General features: G+C 36.5%; 1 protein-coding gene across 6 annotated transcripts in view; it reads left to right on the forward strand.

Moving 5' to 3' along the window:
- Window positions 1-24,816, forward strand: part of arhgap44b (Rho GTPase activating protein 44b) — a 46,268-nt gene that overhangs the window by 15,033 nt on the left and 6,419 nt on the right. For 2 of the 6 annotated variants that reach the window (XM_051914888.1, XM_051914891.1), the window contains exons 2-20: window positions 7,711-7,750; window positions 7,833-7,952; window positions 10,389-10,465; window positions 11,176-11,287; window positions 12,818-12,894; window positions 12,998-13,115; window positions 13,319-13,387; window positions 13,467-13,548; window positions 13,888-14,015; window positions 15,210-15,321; window positions 15,400-15,481; window positions 15,616-15,696; window positions 16,974-17,087; window positions 17,175-17,266; window positions 17,361-17,541; window positions 17,655-17,672; window positions 19,640-19,831; window positions 24,021-24,136; window positions 24,337-24,726. In XM_051914888.1, coding sequence (XP_051770848.1) covers window positions 7,711-7,750; window positions 7,833-7,952; window positions 10,389-10,465; window positions 11,176-11,287; window positions 12,818-12,894; window positions 12,998-13,115; window positions 13,319-13,387; window positions 13,467-13,548; window positions 13,888-14,015; window positions 15,210-15,321; window positions 15,400-15,481; window positions 15,616-15,696; window positions 16,974-17,087; window positions 17,175-17,266; window positions 17,361-17,541; window positions 17,655-17,672; window positions 19,640-19,831; window positions 24,021-24,136; window positions 24,337-24,726 — 2,201 coding nt within the window. Of the gene's footprint in view, window positions 1-7,710; window positions 7,751-7,832; window positions 7,953-10,388; window positions 10,466-11,175; window positions 11,288-12,817; window positions 12,898-12,997; window positions 13,116-13,318; window positions 13,388-13,466; window positions 13,549-13,887; window positions 14,016-15,209; window positions 15,322-15,399; window positions 15,482-15,615; window positions 15,697-16,973; window positions 17,088-17,174; window positions 17,267-17,360; window positions 17,542-17,654; window positions 17,673-19,639; window positions 19,832-21,603; window positions 22,087-24,020; window positions 24,137-24,336; window positions 24,727-24,816 lie in introns of all 6 variants that reach the window. The other 4 variants (XM_051914893.1, XM_051914889.1, XM_051914890.1 and 1 more) reach the window with 4 other exon arrangements.

A 24,816-nucleotide genomic window follows, 5' to 3' on the forward strand; every position in this document is an offset into this window, starting at 1 on the left:
TTATTGTGAAAGTAAATAAAACTTCATGATATTTTATGTTGTTGCATGAAAATGTTTGAAAGCAATATGAATACTAACATTACATTTCAAGTATCTTGACACATCTTTTATGATTTTATAAAAAAAACTTTTATGATCATCACAAACATCCTTATTTGTCAATTATTGCTTTCTTGAAAATGTCAGATAATTTGGCTTTTTTAAACTTTTTTATGTCATTAGTTTAGGTTGTCAAATTTAAAAAACATGATCAAGATTATTAAAACTTTTATTCAAGGTATAAATAATATATTTAACAAATGTTTACCAACTATTGTTGTGAAATTAAATCATAACTTGTATATTTGTACAATATGATATGAGAATGTTTGAGACCAGTATGAATACTAAGATTACAATTTAAGCCACAATTTTTTAATGATTTTATTAGTGATGCACGATATATCAGCCACCATATCAGTATCGGCCGATATATGTTCATTTTTAATGTTATCGTTATCGGCACAATAAGAAATTTTGTACGATATATTAAAGCCGATAAATATCGGATTGTTTCCTTCAGCTGAGACACTTCAGATCACCATGATGGTTTTGAATTGCTTGAAATATGATTGAAATCATTGAAATATAATAAGAACATTATAATTATGTGTTTGGGACATGGATTTTAATGGTGAACCTTTAGTTTTTGTAATCAGGCTCTCAAAAATGATTTTGATATAGATTTATCGGTCAATATATCGGTTATCGGCTTTCAAACATAAAGAATTATCGGCCAAAATGTTCATATCGGTGCATCCCTAATTTTTATGGTGGAAAAAATGTATAGGTTTTTTATGATAATCTCAGACATTATCATTTGTCAGTGTCAGTTAAATTAATGATCTCCTGTCAGACTCTCTGTGACACTGAAATAACCAACTAAACACATTAAACGAGCCTCACATCTGCTGCCAGACTCAGTCGAAACTCTCGAAGCGTCTCGTTCATAACCTGTTATGTGATTATATGATTAACATCCGCTTTCTTCAGATGTGATGCTGAGCATCTCTGAGGAGCCATTAGTTCCTGTGACGTCCGTCCATCTGAGCGTCTCAGTCTCACTGACAGTGTAAAGCAATATTTCCTCTGGTTATTATTCTAGTAACTGAGATATGTGACCCAGTTTGTTAAGTGAGTTTCTCTGGTAATCTGATTTTTACTCCTCCAGACTCTTCCTCTCCTCCCTTTCCTGAAGGCTTTCGTTGCCTCGGCTTTTCCTTTCTATTTTCCAGTGAATCTATACTCAGATTCAGACCAAGTGATCAGTTTTCTGTGAGATGGCTGTGTGTGTGATGTCTCGCAGCATGGACAGTTATCTGTGTGTGTGTGGGCGCACAAATGTTGCATTCGGGGTTTGGCAGGTTCCCATCAGCATGTGTTTCCTCTCTCTCTCCGTTGGTCCGTGTGTTTGTGTCTGTGGAGCGGAACAGACGCACATGTTCTCCTGCTGGAGTTGAACGCGCGGCGCTGAGAGCGGAGCGACGCTTACTTCAACCTCACACACACACACACACACACCTCACACACACAATTACAGATACACACAGTGAGCAGACGACTTCATTAGGCCTGAAAGGTCAAGTCTCCAGTGAATTTAAAATTTAAAGTGATAGTTCACCAAAAAATTAAATTCTACCCAGACATCAACATAGTGTGGCCCAGATCCGGTCCACGTCTGATACATGTGGATTACATGCGGACCAGATGTGGGCCGGATCTGGGCCGACACTATATTGCCGTCAGGGCAACATCTTTTTTAAACTATCATATCTATCTGTCTATCTATCTATCTATCTATCTATCTATCTGTCTGTCATTGTAAGAATGTGTTAATCAGCTGAGTTTTATATGAATATGATCCTTGAATCTTTTTAAGTCTTGAACATCTCAGTAAATGATGTGTGAACGCAGACATTGAACTATAAATATCTCTCTGTTTTACTTCTCTTTCTGTGTGTGTGTGTGTATCTCGAGGGAATGGGTGTGTTCTTTCTCTCTGTACAAATGTGTCATTCTCCGGATGCTGTAATGCAAAACGTCATTTGAATCAGTGCTGCTCGTGACTGATTTCATGAGAATTGACTTTACCAAAATACATCACTGTGGTGTTATTCTGTGTGTGTGTGTGTGTGTGTGTGTTTCAGTGTGAATCAGAGACACTGAGATCTCAGGGACGGTTCTGACGGTGTGTTTGTGTGCTAATGAGAACCACACCTGCCTTTCATGAGTGTTCACTGTGGGAAAACACACACACACACACACACAGTCACAGTTAGCAGGTGAGCTTCACCTTTAATCAGATTACACGCATAAGAAATCACTTTACGTAATTCACTGTCAAACACAAACCTCTGTGTGGATTGATGGAAATAGCGTGGTAACCTCATGCTGCTGGTTAATCGTTGTTTGACATGGTACTTCATCCCATGGGGTTTTGTTTCTTTAGAGACAAAGTCACATCTGATGGAGAAATAATGCCACATTGGAAAGTCGGAAATTGATGGTTTTATATGGATAATGTTTTAAGAACACTTACTCCTGTGCAATAGTGAGTGGGCATTGATATGTTTCCTATGCAATGACGTTAGCCAATCAGTGTCTGTTTACTGACAAGCCTTAAAGGAGCCGCGCCTTAAAAACCGATCGTTTCAGACAGAGGACAGAATGAAGGTTGACATTATTGTTTTTCTGCATATATATGTTTTTTTTTTTTGTGCAAAAAACTTTATTAACATTACGAGTGAACCTCAAGGAACATATTAAATTAATTAAAAAATACAAGTTGTGACCATTTTAAAGGTGCAGTAAGTGATTTCTAAAAAAACTCTGTTGAAAGTGGATCGGACCGAGCACCACAACACACTTGTAGCCAATCGGCAGCAGGGTGTGTGTCCACTCATGAAGGGGGAGGAGAGAGAGAGAGCCAATCAGCAGTAGGGGGCGTGTCCACTCATGATGGGGGACGAGAGTGTGAGCCAATTAGCAGTAGGGGGCGTGTACACTCATGATGGGGGAGGAGAGAGACAATCAGAAGTAGGGGGCGTGTCCACTCATGATGGGGGAGGAGAGAGAGAGAGACAATAAGAAGTAGGGGGCGTGCTTCAGCTTCATTGTGTGTTTGTGCATTTTGGGGGCGGAGCAATGAAGGGAGGGGTGTGTCTGTTTGGGTTGATTTCAAATATCAACAACGATTCTCAGAAATCGCTTACTGCACCTTAAATTGTTTTTAGATTGTTTATACTTAAAACATGGAAAACTCTTTAGGTGCTCTAAGACAAAAATCTCAAGCAGTGTTTTTTTTTTTTTTCAGTGTGGAAATTTATTAGTCAAAAGTTGTAGAAAGACTGTGCCAGGAATAAAATCTTATATTTCGTACTCTGCTCTAAAATATCTAGTCTATAAAATTATTTTTAAAATCCTTTCCATTACTCATGAACATCTGGAAAAGTCAGGGAAATGTAAATGACAGCAGCAGAGCAAACATCAGCGTCGCAGCATTATCATGCTCTGTTTGGTTTCTAGACTAGTTAACGTGTGTTTCGTTTTCAGAGCTTCCGGTGGTGGAACATTTTATGGTTGGAGGACCATAAATGTGAACTCATTTTCATAATCAGTAAAATGGCGTCTAAAAGGTCCAGTTCTGCTCTACAAGAAATGTGTTGTAGTTTATGATGATGTTTATTATGTGTTTAATATCTCAAGTGATATAATGGCTGGCGGTGACTAGCTGTATATACAAACATCAGAAGTCTGTGCAATAGCTGAGTAAGTGTGTGTGTGTGTGTGTGTGTAGAATCTGTAAGAATAGAGTTATTTCTAATGGTTGTAGACTTTTTGATATTTTTATAAAATATTACATGAAACAGTATCCAGTATGCTGTAATTTAGCATTTTTTTAGTTTCTTAAACTAATGCAATCAAATTTTATTTTCATAGACGCCGACGCCATCGTTACGGTTCGTATCACTGTGTATCAAGTGCTGAAATTAAGATATGCTAATGAGTGTTTGGTTTCTGACCAACCACAACAGACTGGGCCATCTGACCAATCAGAGCAGAGCAGGGTTTAGAGAGACCAAATCCTTGATCGAACCATTTCAGACACTGAGAGAAAAGAGATTTAGATCTTATAGAGCTGTTCAAGGCTGCCTGGATTACTGGTGTGTGTGTGTGTGTGTGTGTGTGTGTGTGTGTGTGTGTGTGTGTGTGTGTGTGTGTGTGTGGTTCAGGTATTCCCTACGTTGTGGGCAAAATGTGGACATGTTTTGGTCCCCATGAGGAAAACAGCTCAAAATGTAGAAAGTTTTCTGTGATGGATAGGTTTAGGGGAGAGAATATACAGATTATACAGTATAAAAATCTTTATTTCTATAAAAATTCCCATAAAACATGGAAACCCGTGTGTGTGTTTTCTGTAATTAATCTTGTGTATATTCTGCATTATGTGTGTGTGTTTCAGGAACTCGTCTTTCCTGTCCATGAGGTGAACACACAGTTGTTTGTATTGTGTCAGAAGGATCCTGACACACTTTAAACACAGCATGTGCTTCTGTTTGACTGTAGTGCACTGGAACTGCAGGACAATAGGAAAAACCCTGTCAAAACAATTCAATTGTCTGCTACTTTCCATTAAGATAGCTAAGTAAACCTGTGTGTGTGTGTGTGTGTGTGTGTGTTATCCAAGAGAACACACTCTCTGGATTGTTAGACTAGTTAAGGTGAAGGCCAAGATGGATTAAAAACCCTTAACAAGTCAAAACTACCCAGAACTCTCTTCTGATCGGGCAGATTTCCTGTAGATTTCAGGCACTGATTGTTGGAATTAATATATTTAAACAATATCCAAATTGTATATGTATATAAAATATATGTATAATTTGTATAATGTCTTACGTCACTCAGAACGTCATGATTTTCCTCTGATCCTCAGTATCAGCTGCTGATGTGAAGATTGTTCATTGCTGTTCTCACACTTCCACTTGTTTATTCATTCATTCATTGTCACTCAGTTACTGGTAGACATCAGTGTGCCACCTACAGGAGGAATATAGAACATGCTTGTCATTTCAGCTTGAGGGAGCTGATGACCTCTGTGGGACAATATCATACACACACATATATATTTTATCAGACTTAATACTTTTATTCATTAAGGACACAATCAATTGCTCAAATGTGACAGTAAAGACATTTATAATGTTACAAAAGATTCTATTTCAAATAAATGCTGTTCTTTTAAACTTTCTATTCATCAAAGAACACTGAAAAATAAAATGTATCACAGTTTCCACAAAAATATGGCTGTTTTCAACACTGATAATAATCGGAAATGTTTCTTGAGCAGCAAATCAGCATATTAGAATGATTTCTGAAGGATCATGTGACACTGAAGACTGGAGTAATGATGCTGAAAATTCAGCTTTGATCACAGGAGGTTCATTCTGTGTCAAATCAACCAAATTTTGGAAACTTCCCTGGTTCAAATTTTTGATTTTGTTTAAGACGACCTATAATGCCCCTTTCACAAGATGTAATATAAGTCTCCAGAATGTGTCTGTGAAGTTTCAGCTCAAAATCCCCCACAGATCATTTATTATAGCTTGTCAAATTTGCTCCTATTTGGGTGTGAGCAAAAACACGCATTTTTTGTGTGTGTCCCTTTAAATGCAAATGAGCTCCGCTTTTCCAGAAGAGGGCAGAGCTTTAACAGCTTGCGCTTCGGTCGCTCAACAACAACAAAGCTGGAGAATCTCACGCAGACAAAATGAGGATTGTCAGTAACGGTGTTCAGCCTTACATTGTTCAAACCGGAGTCGACACTGATGGAGAGACTCAGGAAGAAGTTACAACTTTTAGATGTTTCTGAATGGTTAGTGGATAAATTTATGTAGTTGCTGTGGAGTTGATTCATGTGCCGTCATGTTGATCTTTTGTGCAAATCCAGCGTTGAATTGACCCTCGTTTGTGAAGCAGTCCGGCGTAAAATGCCGTCATGTCAACAACACTCTACTACAACAACTCTTCCTCTTCTCTAAAGCAGCCCAACATGGCCCCGCCCCCTTTGTTGTGTGTTCTCGGGGGCGGGGTTTATGCAAATTTTAGGGTTTGTGATGTCACCAACCCGGGAAGAAGCTTGTTGTAGCCCCTACCAGCCATTAAAAAGCGATTACTGTAAAAGAAAATATCTCCCTTTGCACTGAACTTTGAGTGTCGTAACTTTGCAGATGTTGTTTATGCTCAAACAGCAACATTACACACTAACTAAAGTTTAAAAAGAGAAATCATAATCAAGGACCCCTTTAATATATATATATATATATATATGTATAATTTTTTTTTTTTGTAGAAAGACTAACATAAATAGTGATGAAAGCCCAAATGTCACAGATGTATATTTACTGAGTAATCCACTATTTTGTAGAGATGACAATTTGGATGTGGAGCCAGATTAGAGGAATGTAAAAATGACTTCAGATAGATGTCAGCATCATTATTTTATTTCGACACAGAGATTAGTAGGTCTATTAGTAAAATCTGTTGACTTTAGCCATCTTTGTTTCATTATATGCCAACGGTGACAGTTCAAAAATGGCAAAAAGCACTTCTTGTGTGTTTTTTGCCTCAAGTTTGCATGTCTATAACTCAAGAAGTATTAAAGATATCTTAATATCCTTTTAGATTCTGGTTCTTAACAAACTTTCTCTTTGGTATCTTCATTTTAAAGGCCCTCGATGGTCCAGTTCCAGAGATATGGAGATCTTAATGTGGCTCCATGAGTAAATTGGTACAAATTGTCAGTGGTCAAAAACCAAATGTGGGTCACTTTGCATGTCTGTAACTCTAAAAGCATTCAAGATATATTAATATCCTTCTAGATTCTCATTCTTAATAAACTTTACTTTTGAAATCATCATTTTGTATATAGCTCTGTCCCATAGATATGGGGATCTCAAAGCAGCTCCATGATGAAATTGTTGAATTTTGAAGTGTGTGTGTGTTTGAAAGGGAAACAGTGAGTTTACATTAGCTCTCATGATTGCTGTCGTACCTGCCGGTCGGGTCTCATTCCTGACTTGCCTCGGTTTCCTCTAACCCGTCGTCTGTCAGTCTGTACTCATCATGGCTCTGTGGAAGAGAAAGCTTCACATATCCACCAGACGCAAGCGGAAAGCTCCTCCAGAGTAAGATGCTTGATATTACTGATTTATTTCTGTGGCGTTCTGCTACATGATCGATGCGTTTGATCAACATGGGCTCTGTATTAATTGGACACACATTGTGTGTGTTTGATCTGCGGTGTGTGTGGCTGATGGTTCAGTTTTCAACTCGAGTTTAGCTCAGGGTGTTTTGCTTTTTGAAGATGTGAAAGATTTGTGAATGTGGTCCTAAAAATAGGTGTCATATTTATACAATTCACTCCTTTAATTTGAATCATGTGGATCCAAACAGGTTGTTTTAGTGCGATTAACCCACAATTACTAACTTGACCTGACGTGAAATAGAGAGAATGACTTCAGCTGTTATCATTTCGGTCATGTGATTAAAAACTTTATCATGCTTGTGCATCTCAGATCCGACAGCTCCTTCCTCCTTCTCTCATTAGCTCTCTATGTAAATATTAGTTTTGTTTCATTAGTGTTCACACTATTATTTACTGTGTCTCTACAGGGCAGAGAAGACAGAAGTCCTCAGTGATGATCTGCTGCAGGTGAGTGAAGCGGGTTTGTGTGTGTGAAATATAGATGTGTGTGTTCATATCTGAGAGTGTATGTGTGTGTGTGTGTTTACAGGTGGAGAAGCGTCTGGAACTAGTTAAGCAGGTGTCTCACAGCACACACAAGAAGCTGACCGCATGTCTCCAGGGTCAGCAGGGTGTGGACGTGGACAAGCGGTCCGTCAGGTCGCCTTCAGTAAGTCCGTATCTTCATGATTCACATCATTCAGAGCTCATCTGAGCTCGTTCTTTTAATGAGTCGTTCAAAAAGATTCCTGTACTCACACTATTAGATTCTATATAGGGTCCCTGACAGCAATATAGTGTCAGCCCAGATCCGGCCCACATCTGGTCCGCGTGTAATCCACATGTACCAGATGTGGGCCAGATCTGGGCCACACTATGTTGCTATCTGGGGTTCTTAAATCAATTTTAAAGAACCATTTATGGCAAAAACGTTCTATATAAAGAGAAATGTCTTAAATTATTGCTTAATACTTTTACTAGGGTTGCCCCCTAATAGAAAATGTATTAGTTAAAAAAAAAAAAAAGAGTCGGTTAGTCGCAAAAAAAAAACTCGTGGTGAAGTCATGAAGTCCGTGAAGGACAGATCGTTAACGGCGGGTCCTTGTGGTAATTAACGTTCTCCTAACATCCATCGACCTTAAATATGGCTTATCATTTGAAACGTAAGCAGTAGCAACTTTACTTGGCTGCTTAGTTAACATAGATAAATGTGCGCTATTATTAGACACATGTACAAGTGTTTGTGTGGAGTGTGGAAGGTCATTTTTGGTCATACAGATAAGAGTAATACATCTTTGAAATCGGTCTAATTTTATTTGTGTAAACTACAGATCGACCTATATATCGATTTACCGATATTTTCCCTGATATTTAAGCATTTTACCATAATCGGATATTGGTTTTGTAATATCAGATTTACCAATAAACGCCGCCATCTTGTGGGTGTTTTGAGAATTGCGCGCAGGATCGCCATTACAGCGCATCTGAGGGGAGACGAGACAACGGCGTGCACAGATAAAGTATACTTACCTGCTTTGCTGTAATTAGTAAACTTTATTTAACATTAATGCACAAATTAGATGTGTGACATAAATGTCTTAAATGTAGCTAGTTTATGCAGCTTGTCTCTAAGAAATATATACGGAGTCACGTAAGATAATCCGTCAACTCTTGTCCAAATAAAGATGTAACTGTGCATGAATTAAATAATACAGCCATGAATGAGCACATGTTGGAAATAAAAGAGCTGAATTTAATTCTACGCTCATCATTAGTCTCGTGAAGTCGTCTGCATTTTGCTGTGGTTGATGCTCAGGAAATGCTCCACGGCCACCGCATGTAACTTTTAACAAGATTCACTTGTTTAAAACACTGTGATTATATAAACATTTACTATATAACCATTAATTTGCTAATAAACATCCAAGTAAACACAACTCTATGGAAATTAATTATTTATTATCTCCGTGAGCGATCGCAGTTTGAGTATAGTTCTGTGTAAACGCATAGATAAACAGATTGTCAGCAGATATTTCATAATCTAGAATGACAAATACATTATTAATAATTCTGATATATAACATACCAGTTGAGAAATGCAATAAAACACGATGTTTTGTTTGTTATATTCCAATATTCCAGAGAATATTATTCAGTTATTTAACATAATCCAGTGAATTATTCTTCACTCTTTAGCCTATTAAACATCTTATAAATCTACTAAAACTGTAGTTTAAAATGAAGTATAAATTCTGAAAAGTTGATATGACTCCTGTCTTTAATTTATTTTCTCCATTTGAAAACAGACATTCTACATTTATTTTGATCATTGTTAACATTAGTGTTACTGCTGATGCTTTTTATAAATAAAATTATTTTTGTAATATGAAGATTAAAATTAACAAAAGATTTGTTTTGTTTTCTATGCAAGGAGGAGGGAGTGATTGTTATAAATAAAATGGTTTGTTCAGTTCAGTGGTGTTGTAATCGTGTCAAAAACAGAAGTATAACAGTAAATAAATATCGGTTATCGGGCACATAAACACACAAATTATCAGTTTCGGTATCGGTTCTAAAAAATCAATATCGGTCGATCACTAGTGTAAACTCACAATAACAAGAAAACATTGTGCCATTGTAAAATAAAGAAAACTCAACGAAATGAACCGAAACCCAGCGTGTACTTGCCTCACAGATATGAGAAATATATCTATAGAAAGCTTGAAACGTCTACTTTTAAACCAAAAATTGAAAAGAAATACTCTCTGCTTACGTAATTTCTCTCAGAGTCAGCATGTTCATTCACAAAAACGAGGACATAATCAGAAATGAAGGAAACGGAAACTAAACAGAGCAGGGAAACAGGAACTAAAGGAAACAGAATATCAAAATAAGAGTCCATTATCATGACAAGATACATGTTTATGATGATTCGCTTTTATATATGTATATATATATATAACAAAGAAGTTCAGTATCACCCATCTGTGTGTGCAGCCAGTGACATACATTTATTTATTGTGGTGTATTTTTATCAGCCAGAATTGTAAGAAAAAGTGTGTGTTTTCTAATATGTATGTGTGTGTGTGTTTGTGTTTCCGAGCAGAAGAAGCTTCCTCTGACGTCTCTGGCTCAGTGTCTGGTGGAAGGAGCCGCTGTTCTGGGTGATGATTGTCTGCTGGGGTGAGAGAGCGTCTCTCAAACACTTAAAGCTTAAAGTGCCCCTGTTATGCTGTTTTTTGTTTTGGCGTCTCCTAGAATTGATTTACATTCATCCAAGATCAAAAACACTTTCATTTTCTCATAATATCCACGGCAGAATCAGCTCTTTTCTCTCAGTGTCTGAAACGCTTTGATCAAAGATTCGGTCTCTCTAAACCCCGCCGTTCTGAGAGCTGCTCTGCTCTGATTGGTCAGATGGCTCAGCCTATTGTGATTGGTCAGAAACCTAACGCTCATTAGCATATCTGAATCTTGATTCACAGTGATACGAACAGTAACGGTTTTACCGTATCAATCTCATCAAAGTTGATTTGCTTTGGCAGCAGAAAACAGCGTCTTCTCGACATGAACAACACGAACCAAACTCTTCCAGTCTCAGATACAACTACAGTGATTGAGGGCGGGGCAAAGAGACGCTGTTCAGCCAATAGGCTGGCATTACGCAAATGTGTGCAGGAAGTGAAATTGGAATTACTGACGACTCGTTTCTGGCAGTTCAAAATCGATTCTTTATTTTAAGAGACAATAACTCAGTTTATCTTTCGAAACTTTGCAGAGCTTTTACATTCACAAACAGCTCTGTTACACGAAATATCAGAAAAGCATAATAGAGGCAATTTAAATGATCTCATCTGTGTTTTCTGGTGCTTATTCTGAATGTGCTTGTGTAGCAAGATGCTGAAGATCTGTGGAGAGACGCAAGACAGACTCGCTCAAGAACTTCAGCTCTTCGAACTCCAGATTGAGCGAGACGTCGTGGATCCGCTCTACACTCTCTCTGAGGTGTGTGTGTGTGTGTGTTTGTGTGTGTGTTCATAATACTGAACTAAAATAAACTAGCTCTTTCACAGTAATTAACACTCACATTTCCATTTTGTTGTGTTTATGGCCAACATTGGTCTCGTTTTTTTTATTTACAATAATGTAATATAAATAATACAACAGATAGTTGTGGTCCTGCATGCTGATTGGTCAATATAATTATTACAAATATAATTAAAGAAAATCATTTACTTAAAGTCCCACTGATTTTAAGATAATATTTCAATAATTTAATAACGCATTCATGCAGGTAAACTATTTTTATTGGCTTTTTATTTTACAATTATTTATGTATTTATTTTATAATTAAAATATTTATTTTTATTTATTTGTTTGTGTATTTTCATTTTACTTTTCCATGTTTTAATTATTTATTATTTTGAACACTTAAAAATAACGTGTATATATACATACACTACGGTCAAAAGTTTGGAAACATTACTATTTTTAATGTTTTTGAACGAAGTCTCTTCTGCTCATTAAGGCTGCATTTATTTCATAATAAATACAGAAAAAACAATAATATTGTGAAATTTTATTACAATTTAAAATTATTTCAAAATTACTTTGAAATATAATTAATTCCAGTGATCAAAGCTGAATTTTCAGCATCATTACTCCAGTCTTCAGTGTCACATGATCCTTCAGAAATCATTCTGATATGATGATTTATTATCAATGTTGGAAACATTAATATTATTTTATAACCTGTGATACATTTTTCAGGATTCTTTGATGAATAAAAAGGTAAAAAATATCAGCATTTATTTAAAATAGAAATCTTTTGTAACAATATACACTACCGTTCAAAAGTTTGGGGTCAGTAATTTTTTTCTTTCTTTTTTTTGAAAGAAATGAATACTTTTATTCAGCACGGATGTGTTAAATTGATAAAAAGTGATAGTAAAGATTTATATTGTTAGAAAAGATTTATATTTTGAATAAATGCTGTTCTTTTTAACCTTTTATTCATCAATGAATCCTGAAAAAAGTATCACAGGGTCCAAAAAAATATTAAGCAGCACAACTGTTTCCAACATTGATAATAAATCATCATATTAGAATGATTTCTGAAGGATCATGTGACACTGAAGACTGGAGTAAATTCAGCTTTGATCACAGGAATAAATTATATTTTAAAGTATATTAAAATAGAAAACCATCATTTTAAATTGTAATAATATTTCACAATATTATTGTTTTTTCTGTATTTATTATGAAATAAATGCAGCCTTAATGAGCAGAAGAGACTTCGTTCAAAAACATTAAAAATAGTAATGATTCCAAACTTTCGACTGGTAGTGTATATATATAGTATTTTATTATATAATTTAAAATAAGTTTTTATTTATTTCATTTATTATTTATTTAGTTTTAATTATTTATTGTTTTGGATGGAGAACACTTAAAAATAACGTGTTTTATAAAAGCAATAAGACTGACACGCTGTCTAACCTCTTTCTGTTTATTTTTTCTTTTGGTTCCTCAAAGGTTGAAATTCCCATCATTCAAAAGCAAAGAAAACATTTAGCCAAACTGGTACTGGACATGGATTCTGCTCGCACACGGTGAGATATAACCATAGACCTTTTATGTAAAACTTACTGCTTCTCAAGATATAAAGTAAAGCAGTATGAAAAATGCAATTATATTCTCTCCTCCCAACTCTAGGTGGCAGCAGTCATCCAAATCTTCAACTCTGTCTAATAAGGAAACGCCAACCGGGGCCAAAGCCGACGCCCTCAGGGAGGAGATGGAGGAGGCGGCCAATCGTATGGAGATCTGCAGAGTGGGTGGAGCTTATCACTTTCTCTCTCTCTCTCTCTCTCTCTCTCTCTCTCTTATGTCATCAGATTGTTTCATACACACAGTTGTGCACCATATATGTACTGCGTACTATAAAAATGTTAGTATGGAAGTATAGGTTAACCGAACCAACCTTCTCTTTCTCATTGAAGTATGCTTATCATTTTTAATGTAAATGTTTTTCAGGATCAGCTCTCAGCGGACATGTATAGTTTCGTGGCCAAAGAAATTGATTATGCAAACTACTTCCAGACGGTGAGTGTGTCACTCGTTTAGATGAACAGCCTGTCGTTTTATTATTAACGTCTCCGTCTCCGTCTCTCGCTCTCTTCAGCTGATCGAGGTTCAGGCGGAGTATCACAGGAAGTCTTTGGAGTTGCTCCAGAACGTTCTCCCTCAGATTAAAGCTCAACAGGGTGAGAATCATGAATGAACATCAGAAAAAGAAGGAAGCTAGGTCATTTTATTTACCGTTTTTAAATTATATTATATTATATTTCCTATTTTTTTGCTTAATAATTTTAAGAATAATTTAAGAAAAATGTAATAATAAAAACAGTTTTATTTTTCATCACAAATGTGAAATAAACTTCACTCTGAAACGAGCAGACACACTAAACCGCAGTCTTTCCGGTAATTTTGGTTTTATTTCGATTAATCGTACAGCGTTCAGTCTCTCTGATTTTAATATTGTTATATACTGTACTATTTTAAAAATGTTATTGATTGTAAACTGTGTGAGGTTTGTGTTTCAGAGTCGTGGGTGGAGAAGCCGTGCTACGGGAAACCGTTAGAGGAACACCTGACTCTGAGCGGGAGAGAAATCGCCTTCCCCATCGAAGCGTGTGTGACGGTGCTGCTGGACTGCGGCCTGCAGGAGGAGGTGAACCTTCACTGTCACTACACACATTTCTCTGGGTTTTGCATTTTGTTTCATCCGGAGACGTTCATCCAGATTCTGCAGTCAAATACTGTAACTGATATAATAAAACAGATAGTTGTGGTCCTGGATTTAAGGTTATTCAAAGGTTGAACCCCTTTGTGCTGTAATATTTTATCTGTTATAAATATTATACAATAATAATAATAATAATAATAATAATCATTCATTACATTTATATAGCGCTTTTCTGGGTACTCAAAGCGCTATATTTTATTTAACATTTATATTTTATTCACATTCACGTTCACAATTCTCTGATGTCGGTTAATGGTCACATAACATGGAGGTGAAAATATAAAAATATATAAATAAAATGATAAGATTAAAAAAAATTATAAAATATTCATACTTTTTAGCTATTTTATTTTTTAATTAATTTATTATTTTTAATTATTTTAATTATATTTTTCATATATATTTATATTTATATTATATATACTTTATTATATACATTTTTACATTTAAAAATTTTATATATTTAATTTATATATAGTATATTAGTACATAATGCACAACATGCAGGTAAACAAATAAAATGTTTCACATTTTTAGTCTTTATATATATATATATATATATATATATATATATTTATTTATTTATTTATTTATTTTTTAATTATTATTAAATATTTTAATTGTAATTATATTTTTTTCCGTACATATATATATATATATATTATTTATTATATAATTTAAAACAAGTTTTTATCTATTTCATTTATTATTTTTTATTATTTATTTTTTATTATTTAAAATAAATAATTATTATTATTTATTTTATTAATGATTATATATATTTATATATACACATTTTTTACATGTAATAATTTTATTACATGTATTTAATGCACATGACATGCAAGTAAACAAATAAAATGTTTTATATTTTTAGTAAGTGTTTTATTTATATTTTAAAATTATTTATTTATTTCAAATGTATATTTTTAGGATTTAATTAGTTATAATTTTTTCATCAATTCATTTACCCCAGTTTGGGAAACCCTGTGCCAGCAGACAGAGGACACTTCATCAGTTTGATTGAAAATAATAATAATGTGTTAATTCTTGTTTACATGCATATAATTGTATTAAAAAGGGGCATATTTTATCCGTGTGTGTGTGTGTGTGTGTCAGGGTTTGTTCCGAGTCGCTCCATCTGCCTCGAAGCTGAAGAAGCTGAAGGCGTCATTAGACTGCGGTGTGTTGGACTTTCAGGAATATTCTGCAGATCCGCATGCGATTGCAGGTGAGATTCCCTCCGTTTGTTTTGAACTGTCACACAGTTGCTCCTGATCACGGCTCACTGTGTGTTTCTGCTGCGCAGGTGCTCTGAAATCATACCTGCGGGAGCTGCCCGAACCCCTGCTGACCTTTGACCTGTATGAGGAGTGGATTCAGGCATCAAAGTGAGTGAACAGTAACAATAATCATCAAGCATAGGTGTTTTTGATGGTGAGTGTGCTGGTGGAATTATTCAGGAATGTGTGTGTGTGTGTGTGTGTGTGTGTGTGTGTGTGTGTGTGTGTGTGTTTGACTGCAGTATTGCGGATCAGGACAAGCGTCTGCAGGCGCTGCTGTCGACCTGTGAGAGGCTGCCCACCGCAAACAGCAACAATTTCAAGTGAGTCCAAAGACAAAACCTGCATATCCCATCATTCATAGTAATGCATGTGCACATAAGAGCTGTTTGATCATACCGACCCAGGTTCATAATATTGTCTGCTTTTGCTCAGTTTGGCCAACAAAAATATTACCCATAAAGCCAGAGCAGAACTGTTGTGTGTCTCGGAGAAACACACAGCGGTGATTTGTTTCTTAATGAATCTGTGTTTTGAGCGAATCAATCGGGTGAATCAATGATTCAACGACTCATTCATAAACAGAGCCATTTACTTCATTCCTGAATGAATCAGCCGTTTGAACGAATTGAATGAATGAATGACTCAATGACTCAGTCATTTAGACATTTACCGCCACCTACTGGCAGTTTTAGTTTCTTATTTAGAGTATCATTTTTAAAAAAAAAATTAATAAATTGGGATAGGTCACTTTTAAAATGATAATTCTGTCATCATTTACTCGCCCTCATGGCCGTTGAAGCCTAAAAGTTTGTATAATGAATTCTGTGTTGAATCAAATAAAAAAAAATTGTTTCTAAAGCTATTTTTTGTAACATCTATTTGATGCTTTTCTCATTTAACACAATAATGACTTTAAAAAATTTTAATTTTAATGAAGAAGTTTATGAAGAATTTTTGCAATTAATCGCTACATCGTGCAATTAATTAGATTGAAAATTGTAATCGCTTGACAGCACTAATATGTATATTTGGGCTGTCGAAATTAACGCGTTAACGCATGCGATTCATTTTTTCAGTTTAACATGTTAAAAATATTTATATTATATGATTATTTGATCATGCTCTAGTCACGCAAATGTTTTTAAACCATTCAAGCGCCACAAGACAAACAAGAATATGGAAGGCCAAAAGGTTCAAAAACACGTAAATTTGAACACATTAACAACGCACAAAATATGCGTATTTCACGTTAACAACGTGCTGATTTTTCACGTGCAAACACGTATTTAATATGTGAAATACGCGTTAAAGACACGTGAAATACGTGTATTATACGCATTGTTGACGTGTTAAAATTCACGTGTTTTTGAATCTTCTGGCGTTCCATATTGTGAATGTCATGTCATGTGACACACACACGACACAGAAGGACGCCTGTTTTGTCGAGTATCCTCATAAGAGAAGTCCTAAGTCCCAAGTGCATACTTAAGTATATATCGTCTTAAATTTTTACTAATTTATTATACCGTTATAATAACTTTAATAAACTAATGTGTATTTGATTTCAGGCTGTCATGAATAACTGTTTCATCTCCAGGTATTTGATTAAATTTCTTGCCAAGCTGAACGAGTATCAAGATTACAATAAAATGACACCAGGAAACATTGCGATCGTCCTGGGGCCGAACCTGCTGTGGGCGCGTACGGACGGGTGAGCGGCGCTTCTTCACACACCTTCAGCATCTTTATGACGACATCGCACGTCTCACTTCTCGCTCGTCTGTGTTGTTTCTCTCAGGAACATTACAGAGATGATGACCACAGTCTCGCTGCAGATAGTTGGGATCATTGAGCCGATCATCCAGCATGCTGATTGGTTCTTCCCTGGAGGTGAACTTCATGAAACCCGTGACCATGAAAGCTACAGAAACACTTTTGCGATATGCTGATAATTATAGTCTGTTCAACGGTTCTGTGTTCGCAGAGATCGAGTTTAATGTCACGGGCAACTACGGCAGCCCCGTCCACACCAATCACAACGCCAACTACAGCTCCATGCCGTCCCCTGACATGGACCAATCAGAGCGCAGGCAGTCGGACCAGAGCAGACGACCCCTCAGCGTCGCCACTGACAACATGATGCTGGAGTTCTACAAGAAAGATGGGTCCGTTCACTCGCTGCTTTAAGTGTTTAAATGCACGTCTTCTGGTTTTCGTCAATCTGTCCTTTCTTTGGCTTTGAATTACTGATGCTTCTGCTTTTATTCCACTAATGCAGCATTAGGAAAATTCAAAGGTACGGTGACGCTTCTGTCTCTTCCTGTTTTGTCAGTCTCAGCTTTCCTGATTTCCTGCAAATGTGCTGATTCTTTACGCTCTTGATAAGACATTTGTGGTGTTGTATTTCTTCCTGGCAGCTTGTGAGGAACGTTGATGAAAGTGACATGAAATGCCGTTCAGATGGCATATTAAATTGTTTTAAGAGTATTTCATGATGTAGTATGTCCCAAATCTTTGTACATTACTCAAAGTTCAGAAGTTTAGGATAGGTAAGTTTTTGAAAGAAGTCTCTTCTGCTCACTAAGGCTGCATTAATTTGATCAAAAATACAGTATAAAATAGTGAAATATTACAGTTTAAAAAAGCTGTTTTCTATGTGAATATAGTAAAATGTAATTAGGGGCCAGAGTAGGCACCTATTGTATCCATTGGCGTTTGTCTTTGGCAGCCCATAGAACCGCTTGTGGGAAAGTTATGGAATTTGGCATACTGACAGAGGACAGTCTGAAATATCACCATACCAAATTTGGAGTCTCTAACTCAATCCCTCTAGCGCCACCAGCTGTCCAAAGTTGCACTCACATTTATGTTAATAACTTTTGAACCGTAAGGGCTAGAAACAAAACATAAAGTTTTCCGCCATTTTGAATTCTCCGAAAAAAACTACTTTTTCGAACTCCTCCTAGGCCGTTGCTCCGATTTTCATGAAAATTGAACCAGATCATCTTCAGACCATGCTGACAAAAAGTTGTGGAATTCAAGTCGATTTGTCAAACCATTTTCGAAAAACGTGTGAACAAATTTTACGTAGCGCTTGTGAAAATTGACGTATCTCCTCAACACTTTATCGTATTCAGACCAAACTGTCATCACAAGGATGACCTGAGATTACATGCTGCGTTTTAGCGCAGCGCCACCTACTGGTCCGGAGATACGAAAAATACCTGTTTTTGCTTATAACTTCAGAATGGTTTGTCCAAAAATCAAAAATATGGTCTAGTTAGATTCAGGGAGTCATGCCGAGTCAACTGATATCCAATTTTATCCATATCGGCCATTTTGGGTGTCGGCCATTTTGAATTTTTTCGTAAAATGCTATGTTTTATGAACACATTGGCATATCACTATGAAACTCGGTATGAAACTCGCCATTTTGATTTTCTTTCAAAACCTAATTTTTCTAAATCAAATCGTATCATCTTCAGACTGTGCCGACAAAAAGTTATGGATTTTGTGTCAATAGACAAAATCGTTTTCGTATACCACAGCAACAAAGAGGCATGTGGCACCTCTTAAGGCTGTATTTCTGCAATGCTTTGGCATATTGATACCAAACTTTGCATGTGTCATTGTCACCTCACTCTGACCACACCACATCAGTTTGGTCACAGCACCACCTATTGGTCCAAAGTGATAAGCCATTAAATCTTTACTAGTGACTGTTTATGATTTTTCAGTCCTTTTGCCTAAAATCATCTTAATATGTCTTTAATTGCTCATTGTTGCAGTCAGTGTGATGCACCCAACATGCTTTCTTAGTTCCTGGCCCCTTAATTGCTGCTTGCAGCTATATTTTATTCCTGTGATCAAAGCTGAATTTTCAGCATCATTACTCCAGTCCTCAAGTGTCACATGATCCTCCAGACATCATATCAATATTATGATTTGCTGCTCAAGAAACATTTATGATTATTATCAATGTTGAAAACAGCTTCATATTTTTGTGGAAACTGTCATACAATTTATGATTCTTTGATGAATAGAAAGTTCAAAACAACAGCATTTATTTGAAAAAGAATCTTTTGGAACATTATAAATGTCTTTACTGTCACTTTTGATCAATTTAATGCATCCTTGCCGAATAAAAGTATTAATTTCTTTAAATTAATTAATAAACGGTAGTGTATTTACTTGAGTAGGCTGGCATACTCTTGTTTAGAAAGTGTGAGGGATCTGATTGGCCGTGTGTCTGCCCCGTTGCAGTATGGGAGTGCGAGTGATGGACACTTCCTGGGTGTCTCGGAGAGGTTCCTCGTCATCCCGTAAGAGCTCGTCGACTCCTCCCAGCGTCCAGCCGCCCATGCCGCCCTCTGATTCGCTGAACCCCGAGCAAGTGGGTGATCTCTCCACCTCCCCCTCACAGACTCCGCCCCCCATCAGTAGCGATAGGACCAGGTAAACGACCAACAGGAATCAAGAGCACATGACATAACGCTGCTGATTGCTGCCCATTTCAATTCAGCCATCTGAGGACATCATGAATATTAATATCATATTATAAATCACACTTGAATATCACTTAAAGTAGTCCAAAAAAAAAAAGTTTGTGATTTAAAGTGGAAAGTAAAGCAAAGAAATGTTCAGTTTTGATAATATTAATGAATTGTTAGTTGGCTGAATTGAAGCTCTGAAGTTCAGATATCCTGATTTTCTCCTCCTTTCCTCTTTTCTCTCTTTAAGCAGTAGTTCAACCAAAAATGCTGTACTCTCTCATGTTTAGCTGATGAATGTGTGAAGCTTTAGCTAATGAACCAGACAGGCCTTGTGTTTTATTCACTGCTGTATGTTATCATGAATATTTTAAAGGAATGCTCTGGGTTCAGAACTTACACCATAATATTTGTGGAAAAGTATACAGTGGATTTCTGCAGTTTAAAAAAAGTGTAAAATACACAGTTTCATATACATTTATAGCTATTATACATGTTACCATGTGCTAAAATTATAAGTTTTAATTATTGATACTTATTAATGCTAATTAATAATTTAGTTAATTAATATGAAATAGAATTAAATGATATAAACATTTATATTAATAAATATTATTTTTATATTAATATTTTAATTTTTGTATTAGTTTAATTACAATCAATTAATTAATAAATATTTGTAGAATTAGTAAGTTATTTGTATTTATTTATTAATATTAATTATTCATAAATAAATAATATGAATAACATTGTTTTAATTATTAATGTTTAACAATATTTATGAATTATGAATTCAATTATAATAAATAATTGATTTTAATAAATATTTATTTTAGTTATTAATATTAATTTTAATATCATTAAATCAATGATTAATATCAATGAATATTAATTTTAATTGTTACTATTTTAATATTTATTGTTTGTTTAATTACAATAAATATATATTTCTAAAAATATTTTTATTTATATTAATATGTATTAATATTAATTATTAATTGTAAATAAACAAAAAATAAATATTTACTTAATAATATTAATAACACTATTTTAATTATTTATGTTTAATAATATTTATTAATTATTCATCTAATTATAAATAATTAATAATTGATATTAAATATTTATTTGAATTATTAATATTTTAATATGTATTGTTTAATTACAATCAATTAATTAATAAACATTTCTAAAATTCATTATTAGTATTATTCATTATTGATATTAAATATTTGTATCAATGTTTAATAATATTAATTGTAAATAAATAAATAAATAATATTAATAACATTATTTTAATTATAATATTAGTTTACTTTTATTAATAATTTATATTAATATTTATTTTAATTATTAATATTTATTAATATTAACTGTAAATGAATAAATAATTTATATTAATATTTATTTTAATTATTAATATTTATTAATATTAACTAAATGAATAAATAAATAATATTAATAACATTATCTTAATTATTAATTTTAATAATATTTATTATTTATTAGTTTAATTATAATTAATTAACAATAATACATATTTATTTTCGCACTGTGGAGACAACTGCACTCATTAACATAATGCTGCCGTTGTAACTACAGAAATGCTGTTGATGGAGCTGAACGTATTGATCCCTGAATATTCCAGAGCACTGAATCGCACAGACGCCCTCAGACACGACAGCTCCCCCCCGCTGTCAGTCCTTTTTTATGTGTCAACCTTGAAAATCTTTGCAGCTCTGACGAGGCGTCGTCCAATTGGCCGGACTCCTGTCTCGTCTGCCCCTCCCCTGAGGAGGAGAGGCCGCCCCCTCCATACCCGTTCCCCTCCTCCTCTTCCTCTTCTTCCTCCTTCTCCTCGTTCTCTCTCCCTCACCCTCGAGCACAGCCCTGTGGGCGTCCCGTCGCTCCCGGTCCCGAGTCCGTTCCTCCCCCGATGTTCACCCGCTGGTCCGTGTACAGCCCGCCTCCACTCCTCCTGTCGTCCACCTCTCTGGACATCAACTCTAACCCCAAACCCAGTTTCCTGCACCTGCCCAAACAGGGCTCGCTGCCCGCCGAACCCTCCCTCCCGCACGCGACCCCTCCGCCCGTGTACATCAAACCCCCGCTCGTTCTGCCCCGTCACGACCCCTGCCATCCTAACTTTAGCCCTCATTCTGCTCCGCCGCCATGGGCCGCCTGCGCCTGTAATCGAGAGAGAGGACTCAGAGTGCCTAGGTAACTACCCACAAACTACCTGAGCAGAACCAGCTGAAGGTGTTTCAGCATCATTTACTGCTTCTGTCTGGGCATGTTTGAGATCTTACATCAAGCTTCTGACCTTAAATATTATTGACCACCATTTATGAAAGCACATAATGCTCAATTGCAGTGCACAACATTTTAGAGATGATGAGCATACAAACTGATGAAAGAGGCCCCGATATACTCGCAGCAAAATTCTTTTCGTTCTTCGCTTAGGGGTAAAAAGACGTTTGAAGTATAGCTGCAAGCAGCGATGACGGGCTCAAGCCTGGCGTCACTGCCACCCCGGAGGCTTTAAGGAGACTGTGCATGACATGCATTTAAACTGGGTGAATGTAAAAGGATTTGTCAAGATATGAGACTCTTCCTGCATACGTTTTTGTCATTAATTTAATTCCTCGCCATGGCAACACCGTTCAAGATATCCAAAATCTGTTCGCAATGTAGCAATGTTCAGAAAGTTTGGTGCAAATCGTAAGAATCTCCTACGAGAAGTAGTCAAAAAATCCACATTCAAACCAAAATAGCCGACGTCCTGTTGGTCGGAGCTAATGACTGTAAATTAGAAAGTTGTCCAGCTTGATGAGACCAATATATGTACCGAGTTTGGTGACTTTAGGTAAAACGAAACCCCCCCAGCACCACTTTTGTCAAAAGATGGCCCGTTTCTAAGGCTTTTCCATTGTCTACTGGCTCATAACTCTGATGTGTGTCAAGTTTCATGCAATTTAAAACTTGCTAAGAGCCTCAAAAACACCTAAAAAGAATATTAAAGTTTGACGCGTTGCCATGGCAACAATATTCAAGATATCAAGAATCCTTTCACCATTAATTTGCTTCAGCGCCACGGCCAAACCGTTCGAGATATCAAAAATCCACTCACAATTTAGCATCCTTAATGTCTCGACTTCATGCTGACTGAGTTTGTTGGTGATTGGATGAATTTACTTTTTTCAAACAACCCATAATAGCCAGCTTCTTGTTGGGCTGGTGTATGACTTAGAGTGCGAAAGTTATACGGCCCGATGAGATCTATGACTGTATGAAGTTTGGTTACTGTAGGTGAAAAGGGGTGCGTTACAGAGCCCCTCAAATACAACAATATATAAAAGGGTGTGCCACAGAGCCCCCCATGACAGCCTGTGCTCGGCACGATCTCAACGTGTGTGCAAAGTTTCAGAGTTTTTGAGCATGTTAAGGAACCCAAAAGTGCCAGAAAGTTCGAAAAAAAAGCTTCGGAGTCACACCCACCAGTTACATCATCGCCATGGACCAATGGTAGTTCAGAGGCATTTAGCTGGAGCAAACTTTTCCAGAACGTTCAGTTTGGCAAGCTGTTTCGAACTCCCAAAACGCATCATTTGTTCAAAATGATGTCACACCATTACGTTCTTCAGTTTCGTCTGAAGTATATCGGGGCCTTTATAATAATTGTTACATATAGTGTGAAGTTATTTAAAAATAAGGCTTTCAGTACAGTAACATTTAGGTTAACTCTTCTGTTATGAATATGCTCCAGAAGATGTTCTTGAAATCTTTCCCTGCGCTGCTTTATGCATTAAAATGAGCAAAAATCCCTGCTGGCAAATTAAGGGATTTTTATCTTTGCTTTTGAACTGCCGCCACACTAGCATGAATTCAAGCCACTTACACACACAGACACATTTACTTAAACCTCAAACTTTTTTTTTTTTTTTGGTATCTGCATACACTTAACTTGATTTATTTATTTATTCCCAGCATCAGTAAGTGGAGGTTCAGATTCACCTCACTTCTGGGGACAAAAGTGTTGCAAAACTACACAATTTCTGTTTGGAATTTTAATGTTCAGAAGTCAGAGCCGAGTGTGTGTGTGTGTATGTGTGTGTATGCAGTTAATGGATGTTTGTGCACATTTCTGTCCTCAGCACTCAGAAGAATAAGGAGCCTTCACCTGTGATTGGTCAAAGAGGAATTTCACCAACAGCTCCCTCTGGTGGACAGAACCAGCTATCAGACCAGAGTCCTCACACACTGCGGAAAGGTGTGTGCATGAATAGACAGTGACCGGAAACAAACAAGCAATATGATAAAATAATGATGCATTAAAAATAGTAATCGATGCATTTCAGCTGAATTATAATCATGCATTTAAAGTCATGCTGCGATTAATATACAAACACTTTCCCTCCATAATGTTCAGTTTCAGCAGCTAGAAAACTGATTTATTTCTTTTTCTTTAAGTATCCAAAAAACTGGCCCCCATCCCTCCCAAGAGTCAGTTTTCTCCATCCGGCTGCGTGTCGGATCTGTCTCCGGGTCCGTCTCCAGTGAGTCTGTCTCCGACCCCTCCCAGCACCCCGTCATTATACAGCTTCAGTTACCCGCAGGGCGGCTCCGCCCTCACCTCGCCCGGACACAGCCACAGCCAGACGGCCACCACGCCCTCGCTCTCGTCCCCGCCGCCGCTGACCGGCACCCTGCCCAAATCACGGCCCACCCCCAAACCGCCCCGCCAGAGACCCAACCTGCCCCCGCCGCAGCCTCCCGGTCCGGGCGGTCTGAGTCCGCAGCCCCTGGAACACGCGGCGGGCCTGCTGGACGGACTGTCAGCGGCGGAGAGCATGTCTACAGGTAAACCCGTCGCCGTTAGCACATGTTACAGCTGTACGACTGGGGGAATTTTTTTTGCTTTAAAGTTTACCTTTCATGAAGTGTGTAACA

The sequence above is a fragment of the Ctenopharyngodon idella genome, chromosome 12, assembly GCF_019924925.1.
Source record: "Ctenopharyngodon idella isolate HZGC_01 chromosome 12, HZGC01, whole genome shotgun sequence".
Taxonomy (NCBI): Eukaryota; Metazoa; Chordata; class Actinopteri; order Cypriniformes; family Xenocyprididae; genus Ctenopharyngodon; species Ctenopharyngodon idella.